Below are 14,025 nucleotides of genomic sequence, written 5' to 3' on the forward strand. Positions count from 1 at the left end.
AGAATTAAAACCAGGAGCAAAACCAGTAAGATGAAAACAATACTCCATGAAGTTAGAGGCTCAGATTGGACTAGAACCAATGATCAAGAATTTTCTAGAGCATGGACTGTTGCAAGAGTGCCAAATGGAATACAATACTCTTGATTTTATCAGAGAAAAAGCCCTGCTCTCAGGAATATTTTTTGGTCCAGGATCTGTGAGCCATCAACCAAAATGTAATTGATGTGCATCCTGTGGTGCCAAATCCATATACCTTGTTGACCACAATGAATGATTCTAATGCTTATTTCACTGTTTTAGACCTGGAAGATGCCTTTTTTTGCATCCCTTTAGAGGAAAACAGCCAGGAGATGATTGCGTTTGAATGGGAAAGTCCTGTTACAGGACGAAAAACACAGCTGTGCTGGACTGTGCTTCCCCAAGGGTTTAATAATAGTCCTACATTGTTCAGTACTTGCCAAGGAATTGGAGCAATGGCAAAGACTGGCAGCATATAGGGTATCTCAGAAAAAGGCTCAAAGCGTGCAAAGAACTGTAACGTATTTGGGCTTTGAAATTTCCCAAGGAGAATGAACGTTAGGAACACAATGGAGAGAAGCCATTTGCCAAATTGCTCCCCCAAGGTCCAAGAAGGAACTATGAGGCTTTTTGGGAATGATGGGCTGGTGTCATATCTGACTACCCCATTTTGGACTTATGGCTAAGTCACCACACAAAGCAATGAAAGGCTCTGGCGAGGTGTTAGAATGGGCCCTGGAGTGCCAAAAGGCATTTGATGACATAAAGGTAGCATTAATGAATGCCCCTGCGCTGGGTCTCCCAAATTTGATGAAGCCATTTGGATTATATGTGCATGAAAGAAAACATACGGCTTTGGGAGTCTTAGTACAGACATTGGAAGATTGGAAGAGACCGGTCTGACTGGCTGGGTATGTGCCCACCTCCCAGAATGGGCTGATCAGGGTATCCCTTTAGTTGGAACACCTATTCCAGCTAACATATCCTGGAGGAATTTATGGATAGGGACAAATTTTACTATGTATGAAGGGAGTAACCAGCAAGAGTGGGATGTGGAAGCTCCTAATGGTACTCAAAGCTATTGTAAATGTGTTCAAAGATGTTCTCCCCAAAAAAGGATAAGAAGATTCGAGTGTATGAGTAATACTATTGAGGTAGGAAACTATGCAAACTGTTGTAAGATTGGTAACTGGGGAGGAAGTTACCAAAAATTCTGGCTGGTGCCAGCAGGAAAGGATTGGTATTGGTTATGTGGAAATAGAGACAGGAAAGTATTACCACCAACTTGGAAGGTAACAGGCACTGTAGGAGCTATCCTACCAGATATCACTACTGTTAATCAGATAGATGAAAAGCCTTCTTGGCTACAAACATATGTTATATGACAGAAGAGACGGAATCCCCTAATAGAAAGACCTACCAGATTTCACTCCTTTGCTAGATGGTTTCTCCCATGGTTAGGAGTTAGTGAATCAGAAAATGCTATAGCAAATATATCTGCAGCTCTGGAAGTAATTGAAAAACAAACAATGGATGCTATACATGCATTACAAGAGGAAGTCTCTCAGGTGAGAAGGATGGCCCTTCAGAATAGGATGTCATTGTGTATGCTATTGTCATCGAAAGGGGGAGGTGTACAGTAATTAACACTACTGTTGTGTTTATGTAAATCAGAGTGGGAGGATTTCCATGGACTTGGAAGAAATTTGGAAAAAACCTAAAATATTACATGAGGTATGGAAGGCTGATACTTGGAGAAGTTGTTACTTGGTTGACTTGCTGGTTCCCTAACCTGAGATTATGGGTTAAGAAAATAGTGTCAGTTGTGATTATAGTTACTTTGATTTTTGTCTGTTTATATGTTATGTTACAGTGTATATCCAAGTGCTGTGTTATGTTAGTAAATAAGACTTCGGAGAAGATGAGACCAATCTAACTTTTATCAGTTAGACAAGTCTCAAAGTGGGGAATTGTTATAAGGCAAGCAAGAGTTAATCTGTGTATGTGCAAACATGGACGTAGCTGAAGCATGATCTTTGTCTAGGAACAAGCTGACCATCCTTGAGCCTGTCAGGAGTGGACAGTGAAGGAACTTCTAGTCTTCACTTGGCTTCAGATCTGTCCTTCAAGATGGGAACATCCTGGAGCATGAACCAACTAATTATGTAGATAATCAGTATGTTTAGAACAGTCAGCCAAAAGGATGATTAAGCTGTACCCTTAACCGAACTATCCTCATTATACTGCAAAAAATCACACATCGTAGCTCCAGGAGACCCCAGCCCGGGTCAGACTCCCACCCCTGAGCATGTGTATGTAGAAATGATCATGTAATCGTATGTCAATCCACTGACAATCAGTGTGAGGGGGGGCTCAGGTAAGGCAGTGGCTGTAGATAAGAACGTGTCCAAGAAACGCCGTGAAAAGTCCCCAGGTACACTAGCCTTGTGACTCCGCCAACCAGCACCCAAACTTGCACAGCTTTGTAATAAACTTGTATGTCGTCTCTGTGTGTGAAACTGGCTTATTGTACGTCAGGTAATGAATCCATCTTTTTGGACAACAATAGAAAGTTACAGCTATGTGCAGTAGTTCAAGAAACCCAGATTTAACTCAGTAATCCCATGTACCCTGAATCTAAAGTTTAGGTAATATATGTTTCTTAAAAACTGCCTTTTTTGTCCCAATAAACTGCTCTTAACAGATTAAAAAGGAGCATGGTAGCTCATCAGCTGAAAGCAATAGTTTGAATGTCTCTTATACAGTTAAAATAGCATATAAATACTGTGAAACTGTATAAGCATAGAATCCACAAACAGATTCCCTACATCAGCTTCATAAAAGTTAAGAGAGCATTGCAACTATTTAAGTGAACCTTGTGCTCTGAAGTCCTGAACAGCCATTTGTAGACCTGTATATTTGAGACACTGTGGGGTGCTAGTTCACTCATCTGAGAAAAGGCATATAGCAGGACAAGGAGTGGTGTTATTTTCTGTTCTTAGAACCGTTGTTTGTTCTTTTTCCTGAGTTTTTAACCAATTACAAGAGGAGCTTCGTTTACTGAATGAAAGACATCGCAAACTAAGGTGTCAGGGTGTCAGTTATTGTATGTGTGGCAAATTAAGTGAAACATATGGTTTGCCAGGAGAACCTCTGCAGAAAAACATGCGTGAAAAGCGTGCTTTTATTTCTGTGTGCACACAGCAAAGCTTGGTTGCTGCTTTTAAGAAAAGCTGTGAACTGGGAAGCTATCATGCCAGGGATCACATCAAAGTTAGAAGAAGATAGTGGGAGTCAGATGTATGTGCCAGCAATCACCTGCTAACTCCTAAAGGCACAGAAGTTTGGCAAACAAGCATTTGCTGAAACACCCACTAAATGTTGGCACGAATGAATGTCACAACTCTCTGAAATGCCCTCTCAGAAGCCACACACACCTGGCAGACACTGTATTTTAACAGCTACACACAGCACCGGCCAAGTATTTGGCAAACACAAAGCGCCACTTCCATTCCAACCAAAGTGAGATTAGAAGTTGTCATATCCTTTTTCTGTGATGTAACAAGTAATCAAGTATCCACTCAACACATGCAAGTGGTTAGAAGGCAGTTCAAATGATTCTGTGTATGTACTGGATTCTACACCCCATACACTTGGGAAGAAACTTAGGCTTACTGAGTTGCTCACTTCAGAAGCTACAAATAGTTTACCGCGTTAGGCATCTCTTAATCTTCACAAAAAGAACTTCGTTATCCAAGTGCGCTACGGCAGATACTGCACTGACCATGTTCCTGGAGACTGACTACAACCATGTTTGGGTTAATGCCCAGATAATGGTGAAACGGTTCAATTTAGGTCTGATTACTTGGTGTGCCTTACTAATCACCTACCTCCAGAGGAGGAATTGATAAGAGGGACTTCAAGGAGACATCTTGTTACAAGGAAGGCAACAAGGACAGAAGAATGCCACTGGCATGAAGTCAGCAAAATCCACAGTAACGGCAGGGGGGGGGGCGACAGTAACGGCAGGGGGGGATCACGACCACCGACTCGACTGAGGGTCTGTGCAAATTGCCCCCACATATCCCTGCCAAAAGCACATGTGCTGATTTACATGGCAAGGGAAGCTCATTTCAATATAACCAACCAATAGCAAGCGGCGTGGTAATCACTAACCAATGAATGTAAATTTGGGCGGGTTTTCCATTGGTTTTGCTAATCATGTAACAGGATAAATACGTTGTAGTTCCTTTGTGTGGGGTGCTAGCTTTGTGGAATTACCACCCAGTGCCCACTTTTGTGCAGACATAAAATAAGTAAGTATCTGGGCTCTGTATGCAAGATTGGCCCATTGCACACCGGGTAATGGGACAACAGTTTCTGGTGACCCAGATGGGATAGCCATAAGCCTTGCCCGGGGGTTGTCCTCCTGCTCTGGATGAGAGACGGACCGGGAAGGGCTCCAGCATGCACTGACCTTTTGATTGGGGAATCCACCAGTTCCTTTCTACAGATGGGTAACAGGCAACTCTGTGGTGCAATGCCAATACAAGATATTTAAAAGGAGGTAAGGGATTACAGAGGTGAGTAGCCGCTTACAGAACGGTTCGGAATTACCCTACACTTTATTCCAACAGGGGGTTGGAATCTGGAATTGCTCTGCATAAGACACACCAAAGAAGGCCCACAGCTGGAGCTTTAGGAAGTTTATTGAACAAGGTGTCAGAATCTGGTATACGAAGCTGTGGGTTAAGAAATTTTTCTGGGAAATAATAATAGGTGTAATATGGGTGCGGCTGCCTCTACCAAAGTATCCCTGTGTACTCCTTTAGGATGCATCCTGAAAAACTGGAAAAAGTTTGGAGGGGATCCCCTAAAGAAAGATAAATTAAAAGTTTATTGTGCTCAACTGTGGACGATGTATGAATTGGATGGAGGAAAATGGCCTGGAAATGGATCACTGAATTTTAACACTATTTTGCAGTTAATGCTGTTTTGTAGAAGGATGGCTAAATGGGATGAAGTTGTGTATGTTGTTTTTCATTTTAAGGTGCAGTCATGAAACTCATAAAAAATGTAGATTGTTGATGGGTGATGCTGATGAAATGTATGTATTAGCAGAAAGTGTTAATAAGAAAGGAAAGAAAAATAATTGTTACAAAGCATGTGAAAAGAAATGCAAATAGAAGTACAGATGAACACATGCCAAAGACAGAGCCTGACTGGGACCCAAATAGAGGAATCAGGAAAACAATGTTAAAACAATATCAACAATTAATTTTACATGGCGTTCAACATGGGGTTCCAAAGTCTAAAAGTATATCAGAATTGCATGAAGACAGGAGTCTGAGAAAAACCCCTCAGTTTCTTTTTTGAAAGACTGTGTAAGACTGGCCACAGGTGGACTGATTTGGATCCAAAGGATGAGGCTAATAGAAAAATGCTTACTGTGCTGTTTATAGGACAGTCAGCCTCTGATATTAGGAACAAGTTGCAATGGGTAGATGGAGCAGGAAGAATGTCTGTATCACAGTTAATAGAAATAGCTTACCAGGTTTACAGTAACAGAGACGAGAAAGGGAAGAAGGTTAGACTTAGAGAGAAGCAAAGAGGAGTAAAAATACAAGCCTCACTGCTGGTGATGGCAATTGCTGGGAGCCCCAACAGAGATAGACAAAGGGGCCAAAGTAGAGGCAGAGGGTGAATGGAACGGTGTAGGACAAGGACAGGGAGTTAACACCTCAAACTGTAGCCCTTGGGGTCCTCATCAGTGTGCTTATTGCAGAAAAGAAGGGCACTGAAAAAATGAATGCCCACAGAGAGCAAAATTATTTGCTGAATCATCAGGAAAAGGGGAGCCGTAATCAGATGCTAACCTGATTATGCTACGGAAATCTGATACCAAATGAAGGGGACCAGGGAGAATATCAACATTTCCCCAGCCAACCCCCTGGTTCCCGTAAAGCTGTGGAATGAAGTTATAGATTTTCTGATAGATAGTGGGGCAACCCATTCAGTAATAACTAATTTTAAGGGGCCTTTAAGTAAGATACGCATGCCAATTGCTGGGATCACGGGCAAGCGAGCTCTCAGGCCATTTTTAAAACTTATAAAATGTACAGTTAGAAATACTACATTGACTCATGAATTCCTATATATGCCAGAATGCCCTCTCCCATTGCTGGGACATGATCTGTTGTGTAAACTGAAAGCACAATTAACATTCTCTGACAAGTCTATTCAGTGACATGTGCCTGAGGAGACAGCATGGAGAGCTCTGTTGTGTCTATTGTCTGAAAAGAAGGAGGAGACCAGGATCCCAGAAGAAATCTTGAATGCCATGGTACCTCTGGTACAGGCCTCCAAGAAACCTGGATGAGCCAAGAATGCAACCCTGGTAAAGGTTGAGTTAAAAGTGGGAACTCATCCGGTAAGAAGAAAACAATATCCTATAAAACTGGAAGCTAAAATAGGTTTGGAATCATTGATTAATGGTTTTATACAATAGTTTGTTACAAGAATGCCAATCAGAATATAACACTCCAGTCCAACCAGTCAAGAAACCCTGAACTCAAGAGTATCGGTTGGTACAGGACTTGAGGGAAATCAGTAAGATTACAGTAGACGTACACCCAGTGGTACCTAATCCCTACACCTTGTCTGCTATACCTGAGGACAGTACGTATTTTACTGCGCTATATTTGAAAGATGCCTAATTCTGCATCCCCTTGGAAGAACAAGGCCAGAAGATCTTAGCCTTCGAATGGGAAAGTCCCACCAGCAGCAGGAAAGTAGAACTCTGCTGGACCTGCTGCCCCAAGGTTTTAAAAACAGTCCAACCTTCTTGGGTAACATACTTGCCAAAGAATTAGAAGAATGGCAACATAAGAATCCTTCCACTACCTTGTTGCAGTATGTAGATGACATACTTTTAGAAGCAGGAACTGAACAGGAATGTAAAATTGCAACCATAGATTTGCTGAATTTCCTGAGACTGGCTGGATACCAGGTATCTCAGAAAAAGACCCAAATAATACAGACCACTGTAGCTTACTTGGGATTTGAGATACCTCAGGTAGAAAAAAAAAAACTAGAAGCAGAGAGAAAGGAAGCTATTTGTCAAATAGCTCCCCCCAGTCTAAGAAAAAAACTGCGAGGTTTCTTGGGAATGGTTACATGGTGCAGACTCTGGATACCAAATCTCAGCCCGACTGCCAAACCATTATACGCAGTTGCCAAACCATTATATGCAGCTATCAAGGGGCCCAGAGAAACTTTGGAACGGACACCAGAGTGCAAGAAAGGATTTGATTCCATCAATACTGAACTAACGGCCTTTAGACTTGCCAGTGCATGAATTTCAACCTGGAGATGAAGTTTATATCCACACCTGGAAGTATGAGCCTCTGAAGGAAAAGTGGAAAGCACCTTACCTGGTACTACTTATTACGTATAAAGCTGTAAAGGCGAAAGGTATAGATCTGTGGGTACATTATACCCATGTGAAGAAAGCTCCACAGGAGGAGTGGATCTCTGAAGAAACAGGACCACTGAAACCGAAACTCTCTTCATCTCAGTGAGCTGTAGTTGATACTCTGAAAAGTCAAATATTGAACTAGACTGTACATAAAGCCTAGTATCTTTGTATTGTGTGTTAATAATTGTTTTTATACCTTTGCTAGTGTATCTGTGTAGATACCCAAATTTTTGGACAAGGAATGAAGGGACTAAGGGGGGAGATACTCCTCAGTTGCCTGTGGATGAAGTTAAACAATGGGAAACCAGGAAATCCATGGGAGAACATGCATTTTGAACCATTACAAAAAAAATTTTCAGATTGCAAATAAGTTGAGTTACTGCGTTTGTACTCATTTTCCAGAACATTCAAACAAAGGGGTCCCGCTAAGCGGAATCCTGGTACTGACTAATATCTCATCATGGAGTAATCTGTGGAAAAATATAACTCACAGTGTCAACAACTCTGAAAATCAGGAATGGGAAACAGAAATTACAAATTCTACAAAATTTATGCAAGCTCTCTAATGATGTATCCCAGAGGTAACCATTCAGTGGGGACAGGCCCATCAGGCCCTGCCACCAAACTGGTCTGGAACTTGTGTTTTAGGAGCTGTAGTTCCAAATACCACAATCATCAAGAAACTAGAGTCTCAAGTAGGGTAAGAACCTACCTCTGAAGGAATAAAAGAAATGGAAATAAACCATTGATTGATAGACCCACAGGATTTTACACCTTCGCTAGATGGTTTATTCCCTGGTTAGCAGTTACTGAATTAGAAAAAGCTATAATAAATATTTCAGCCACAATTCAGAAACTCTGAAGTGAGACCTATGATGCTATATAGGCCCTAAAAGTAGTATCTGAATTAACTAAAATCACTTTGCAATATAGAATGGCTCTTGATACGATGCTAACTTCCCCGGGAAGGATATATACAATTTTAAATAGTAGTTGCTGGATGTATGTGGATCAAAGTGGCAGAATCTCTACAGACCTAGAAGAAATCTGGAAACAGATACAAAGGGATGACACATCTCATGGATGTGAAGAAACGTTTAAATGGGTAACTTCTGGGTTCCCTGATTTAACTCTATGGGTAAAGAAGTTACTGGGCATTATAATGATCACCTTATTAACTTTTGTATGTATCTATGTAATAATACAGTGGTTTTGGAAATGTTGTTCTACAGTAGGGAGACAGAGTAAGGAGAAGATGAGGCTAATATAATAGAAACTACAATGAAGTTACTCTTCTATAGTCTCAAAGCGGGGAAATGGAGACTGACTACAACCATGTTTGGGTTAATGCCCAGATAATGGTGAAACGGTTCAATTTAGGTCTGATTACTTGGTGTGCCTTACTAATCACCTACCTCCAGAAGGACTTCAAGGAGACATCTTGTTAAAAGGAAGGCAACAAGGACAGAAGAATGCCACTGGCATGAAGTCAGCAAAATCCACAGTAACGGCAGGGGGGGATCACGACCACCGACTCGACTGAGGGTCTGTGCAAATTGCCCCCACATATACCTGCCAAAAGCACATGTGCTGATTTACATGGCAAGGGAAGCTCATTTCAATATAACCAACCAATAGCAAGCGGCGTGGTAATCACTAACCAATGAATGTAAATTTGGGCGGGTTTTCCATTGGTTTTGCTAATCATGTAACAGGATAAATACGTTGTAGTTCCTTTGTGTGGGGTGCTAGCTTTGTGGAATTACCACCCAGTGCCCACTTTTGTGCAGACATAAAATAAGTAAGTATCTGGGCTCTGTATGCAAGATTAGCCCATTGCACACCGGGTACTGGTCCCCATTAATGGGACAACAGTTTCTGGTGACTCATTTGTATCAAGGGATTATCAGGAAAAACAGATGCTGTTTAAGTTGTTTTGATCTGCTGAGTTATACCTTCTTGTGTATTTTGAGACCTAGAATTACAGAAGCTTATGTTCTTTTCATCTCATCTGGGAAAATTTATGGGGAGGGACAAGAGGGGAGAAAGGATTTTTCTTGTTCTGCTTCTCTCCACAGTAGAGAACACAAAGTTATTAAAAAAAAAAAAGCTAGAGTGATGTCTGGCCTCATGGAAGTCTCCGGAAAGTTAAGGGACCTTGATAGGGCCAGGATTTCACACTGCATTTTGATTCTGCAACTGCCACCTCAAATAAACAAACGGTTCCCTTTGCTAGCACAATTGTGTTTATTTAGCATGTACCTTTTATAAAATTAGGAGAGTGGCTGTTTTACTGTTATATTCTGGTGAAGCGTGATGTCTAGTTGTTACAAATTCAAGAAAACTTGAGGAAAGGTGACAAATCCCAAGAGGAAGTGCAACCCAGAATTTTAAATATGTGTGACTCATACAGTTTAGTTACACCCTTGTGTTTTATACAAAATAACTTTCTTATAAATAGGTGAATTAACAATCAATATTTCATTTTTAAGTTGGCTTTCCTTTTTTCTTGGGTTGACTTTTGTAGCCTTTTGCCTTCCTCCGCAAGGTTCTCCGATCTACAACAGGTACCTCAATTTCTGCTTCCTCAGAGCTGCTATCAGCAGCTGTTGTCTGCGTGTATTGATCCATTTGCTCAGACTCTTCTAAGTGCTCTTCCAACTGGTTCTTCTGTCTGGAAAGCTGCTGAAAAGAAACATCCTCAAGTTCAACTGCTATCAAAGAGCTCTGACTCAGGGCAACAGGGGCCTCTGCTGAGTTGTGCCCTGCTTCCTCATTTTGATCTTCCAATGAGGAAGCTGTTTTGGGTGACACGTTTTCAGAAATTGATTCTTCTGGTGCTTCGGTTACCATAGAGATGGGCTGGCCATTATCAGAGGGCTCTTCCTTTGATGACGAAGCAGCTGCATTTTCAGTGGTGGTCTTTTCAAATTCTTGCTGTTCTTCAGTGCCCTCTTTCTCTACTGATGTATTTTCTTCAGTCAGCACTTCTGAATCATTTGCATTTAAAACCTGCAGGGGCAGGAAAGGGAGGGGAGCAGACAGGAAGGGTGCCAAAACAACCAAAACAGACAATTAATTGAAGATACAAGAGGCTGAGCAACTACTGCCCCTAGCTAGCAACACTGGAGGGTATTTTGGCATTCAGCAGTTGTTAATACTACATGTACAATCAACAAGCTAGTCCCTTCCTCCTCTTTGCACAAGACTATTCTGTGAACTGCGTTTAATACCAAGAGTTGCTCTCCTATTTTCAAATTCAAATTATTCAAAGGATTATTCAGGTACAGTAAAAACACTCTGAAATTAATCCCAGGGAAAAAAAAATGTTTTTTATTTTAGACATATACAATTAACATTTTGCTAACATATAATAATCTGCTCTTGCACTATTTAAATAAAAAGCAGTAAAATTTGTGTTCTGGAAAGGTATTTTACCAGTAATTAATTGCTTGTACACTTCATCAGGACAGAATTACTAGACAGCTTTTCACTCATATCCAACTCATATCCATATTTTAGTGAGAAAGAGCTGTTTCGTTACTGTCCAAGCAAGCTGGAGCAATGTATCATCTTTCTTTTTGGTTTCACACGCATATATGCCCCACTTCTGCATATTAAAACAGAAACATCAGTATACTCTGTTTATGGATTTACATCATCTGGCTTAATAATGGCTGCTTCCAAGAATTTCATATGATGGTAGGGACTACTTTTTATCTGATAGATAAGACAGCAAGATATGTATAATCTGAAGAAAAGATGACTTCACATTTTGTTTCAATTCTCTCACCTTCTCTGATACAGTGTCTTCTGAAGGTTTTTCTGGAGACTCAATGATTAACGGAACAAACAGTGTTAAAGGCTCTTCTCCTTGACTCTCAGACTGCAATTTTGATTCACCACTTTGAACTTCATTGGCCGTTTCCTCTTCAGCAGTAAGTGAGGCCTTACCAGTTTCTTCTGTTACCTCACCGTTAAGAGGTTTTGATGGAGTTTCCTAAAACATTACATTTCTAAGTCAAGATTTAGACTTCAGTCAAGAATTTCCAGCCATTGTTCCTCAACACTAGTGGGTGTATCTGTGATCTAAATTCACAGATTAATGTGAGAAGCAGATAGCTTGGGTACCCAGAAACATGTACTAAGAAGGCAGAGCTTAGTGCAGAGTAGCTAGCTTAACCAGCATATTAGCTTGGTGTTGTCATCTGCACTACATTTTTGACCATAGCTTACATTGTTTGGTGCCAAGCCAAGCAGTTATTATGCATCTCATAAGCATACGTGCTGCAGTCACTCCTTGAACCCAACATAGTTTAAGATCCACTTTCTCACTGATCAGTAAGAACATAAAACCCTGGATGCATTGCTAGGCACAAAGGGGGTACTCACAGACTTAAATTCAAGCTGTTAACAAATTGTAGATAAAAGTTGTATTTAAACATTAAAGCAGGCAAACTTTAAGTGGAGAAGCAGAGAGCCAACAGTAGCCACTGAAGCATACCAGCTATTGGCTTCTTCAAAGAAAAATTTTTTTTTTTAAATTAGAGATACTGGATCAGTCCTTGATCTCACTGCAGTTCTCTGGAATATGTGAGTTGAAGAGATCAGTTAAGAAAATTAGGTTGGTAGACAAGCAAGAAATTCACCTTACTGAAGGTCCTGTGAACTCTATTGTTCAAACTAAGTATAATGGAGTATGCCCTGAAACTAATTCTATACTAACCTTAGCATCTCACATATACTTTTCAAGGAAGCATCAGTATGAAAATCAAAAAGTTGACAGTCACATGGATCAAGGCAGCATGGATCATATTTAACATAAACTATATTTGTATTCCAAACTTATCTGCTACCACTATCACATCCAGCTCACCTCCTTCTCACTCTGTTTCTCAGGGGGTGATACATGTAGCTCCACTTCTGATACAGACTGGCTCTCCTTTTCAACAACCATTTCCTCATCCTTCTCAGTAGTATTCTTCTCAGATATTTTAACTAAGTCTTCAGAGCTTTCAGATGTATGGGCAGGAAGTTCCACCCTGCAGCAGATATTAAGATATATCCTTTAACCTTTTAGATTAATACATCAATTTGGTGATGTCAGCAGGCAAATTCTTTTATGACCAATTATAAAGTGCTGTATCACATTGTTGCCATAGGAAGTAAGAACTCACAAAACTAAATACATCTAAAAAATGGCTAACTCCTCATTAGGAAAAAAAAATCAACTAGGAAAAATTGCTTTGGCAATTATAAAATGAAGACATCTATCTCACGTCCATTTTATGGGAATAAAAGTCAGAAATTTGCTTAAGTTTGTTATTTTAAATTTAGAAAGCAGTAATTCATTACATACTTGGAAGCCACAAAGGGATGTGAAAGGAAGCAACTTCTCCCACCCCCACGGCAGAAACAATTTAAAATTACGGAGTTATAAAAGCAAATATGTTTGCATAATCATTGAATACACATATATTACAAAGACCATGACTGGAAAAGAATTCAAGGCAATAAACACATCAGAGATGAAGAAGATTCAATCAGCTAGAGATTAAATTAGCAAATAGCTGAAGATGAAGCTCTGATGCACCTGATGGGTAGTAACATTATCTCTAACATTCAGTTCTCATTTTTAAGTATGATAAAAAAACTTTGATGAACTGGAAGTATTACATACAAGCAAAGAAAAAAGTACATGCAATGGATTTGCAGGAGGCTGCTTCATGATCTCATGGTAAAGGAGGGTTTTATTCCAGGTTCCAGTCTTGAGATTCAGGCATTCCACAGAAAGTCCCTGACAGAAGACCCTACTGCATTTGCTAATGTGCATGGAAGGAGAAAACCAAGCTGATATCCTGCCCTGTTGCCATCAGGATTCCCCTTAGCTATGCTCACAAACATCACATTACACATCTTGTTCAAAGGAGCAGTGGCACATCATTGATTTCATTTTGTGAGTCCCAAAATATTGACATTCAATAACAGGCTAGTCCTCTCACATACCAACTAGCCAGTTATTAGTAGTAACTGGGCAAAGAATTTCTCAACCTATAGAAGCATCAAACCATGCCATTTGGCCTGTCTGAAACAGCTGAGGGCAGCACACTGTCAGTGCAGGACAGCAGTGCTGCATCTCTGTAGTTCCACAGAGTAATTTAAACACAAAAATTCAACTGTACCTAGCTGAAAACTTTAGCTTCACATGAAAAAAAAAACCAACTAATTAAAAAAAAATAAACTAATGGAACATAAGTTTGAGGAAATTCCTAGAACATGAACAGGTTATCTTCAGATCTTCAACAGAGGTTTTGCAGTGGTATTGATTTTTTTAAGAAAATGAGAGAGAATCAGAGAATCACAGAATAATTAAGGTTGGAAAAGACCTTTAAGGTCATCAAGTCCAACCACCAACCCAACACCACCATGCCCACTAAACCATGTCCCGAAGTGCCCCATCTACACATTTTTTGAACACTTCCAGTGATGCTGACTCCACCACCTCCCTGGGCAGCCTGTTCTAATGCTTG

General features: G+C 40.4%; 1 protein-coding gene across 1 annotated transcript in view; it reads right to left on the reverse strand.

Moving 5' to 3' along the window:
• Nucleotides 1-9,982: 9,982 nt before the first annotated feature.
• The window catches only part of LOC104626740 (soluble lamin-associated protein of 75 kDa-like), an 18,503-nt gene continuing 14,460 nt past the window's right edge, over nt 9,983-14,025 (reverse strand). The window contains exons 10-12 of the mRNA XM_010294750.1: nt 12,372-12,537; nt 11,289-11,495; nt 9,983-10,507 (exon numbers count right to left, since the gene is read on the reverse strand). Of these exons, the coding sequence (XP_010293052.1) occupies nt 9,983-10,507; nt 11,289-11,495; nt 12,372-12,537 (898 nt within the window). The remainder of the gene's footprint in view (nt 10,508-11,288; nt 11,496-12,371; nt 12,538-14,025) is intronic.

Source organism: Phaethon lepturus, unplaced genomic scaffold (genome assembly GCF_000687285.1).
Source record: "Phaethon lepturus isolate BGI_N335 unplaced genomic scaffold, ASM68728v1 scaffold5999, whole genome shotgun sequence".
Taxonomy (NCBI): domain Eukaryota; kingdom Metazoa; phylum Chordata; class Aves; order Phaethontiformes; family Phaethontidae; genus Phaethon; species Phaethon lepturus.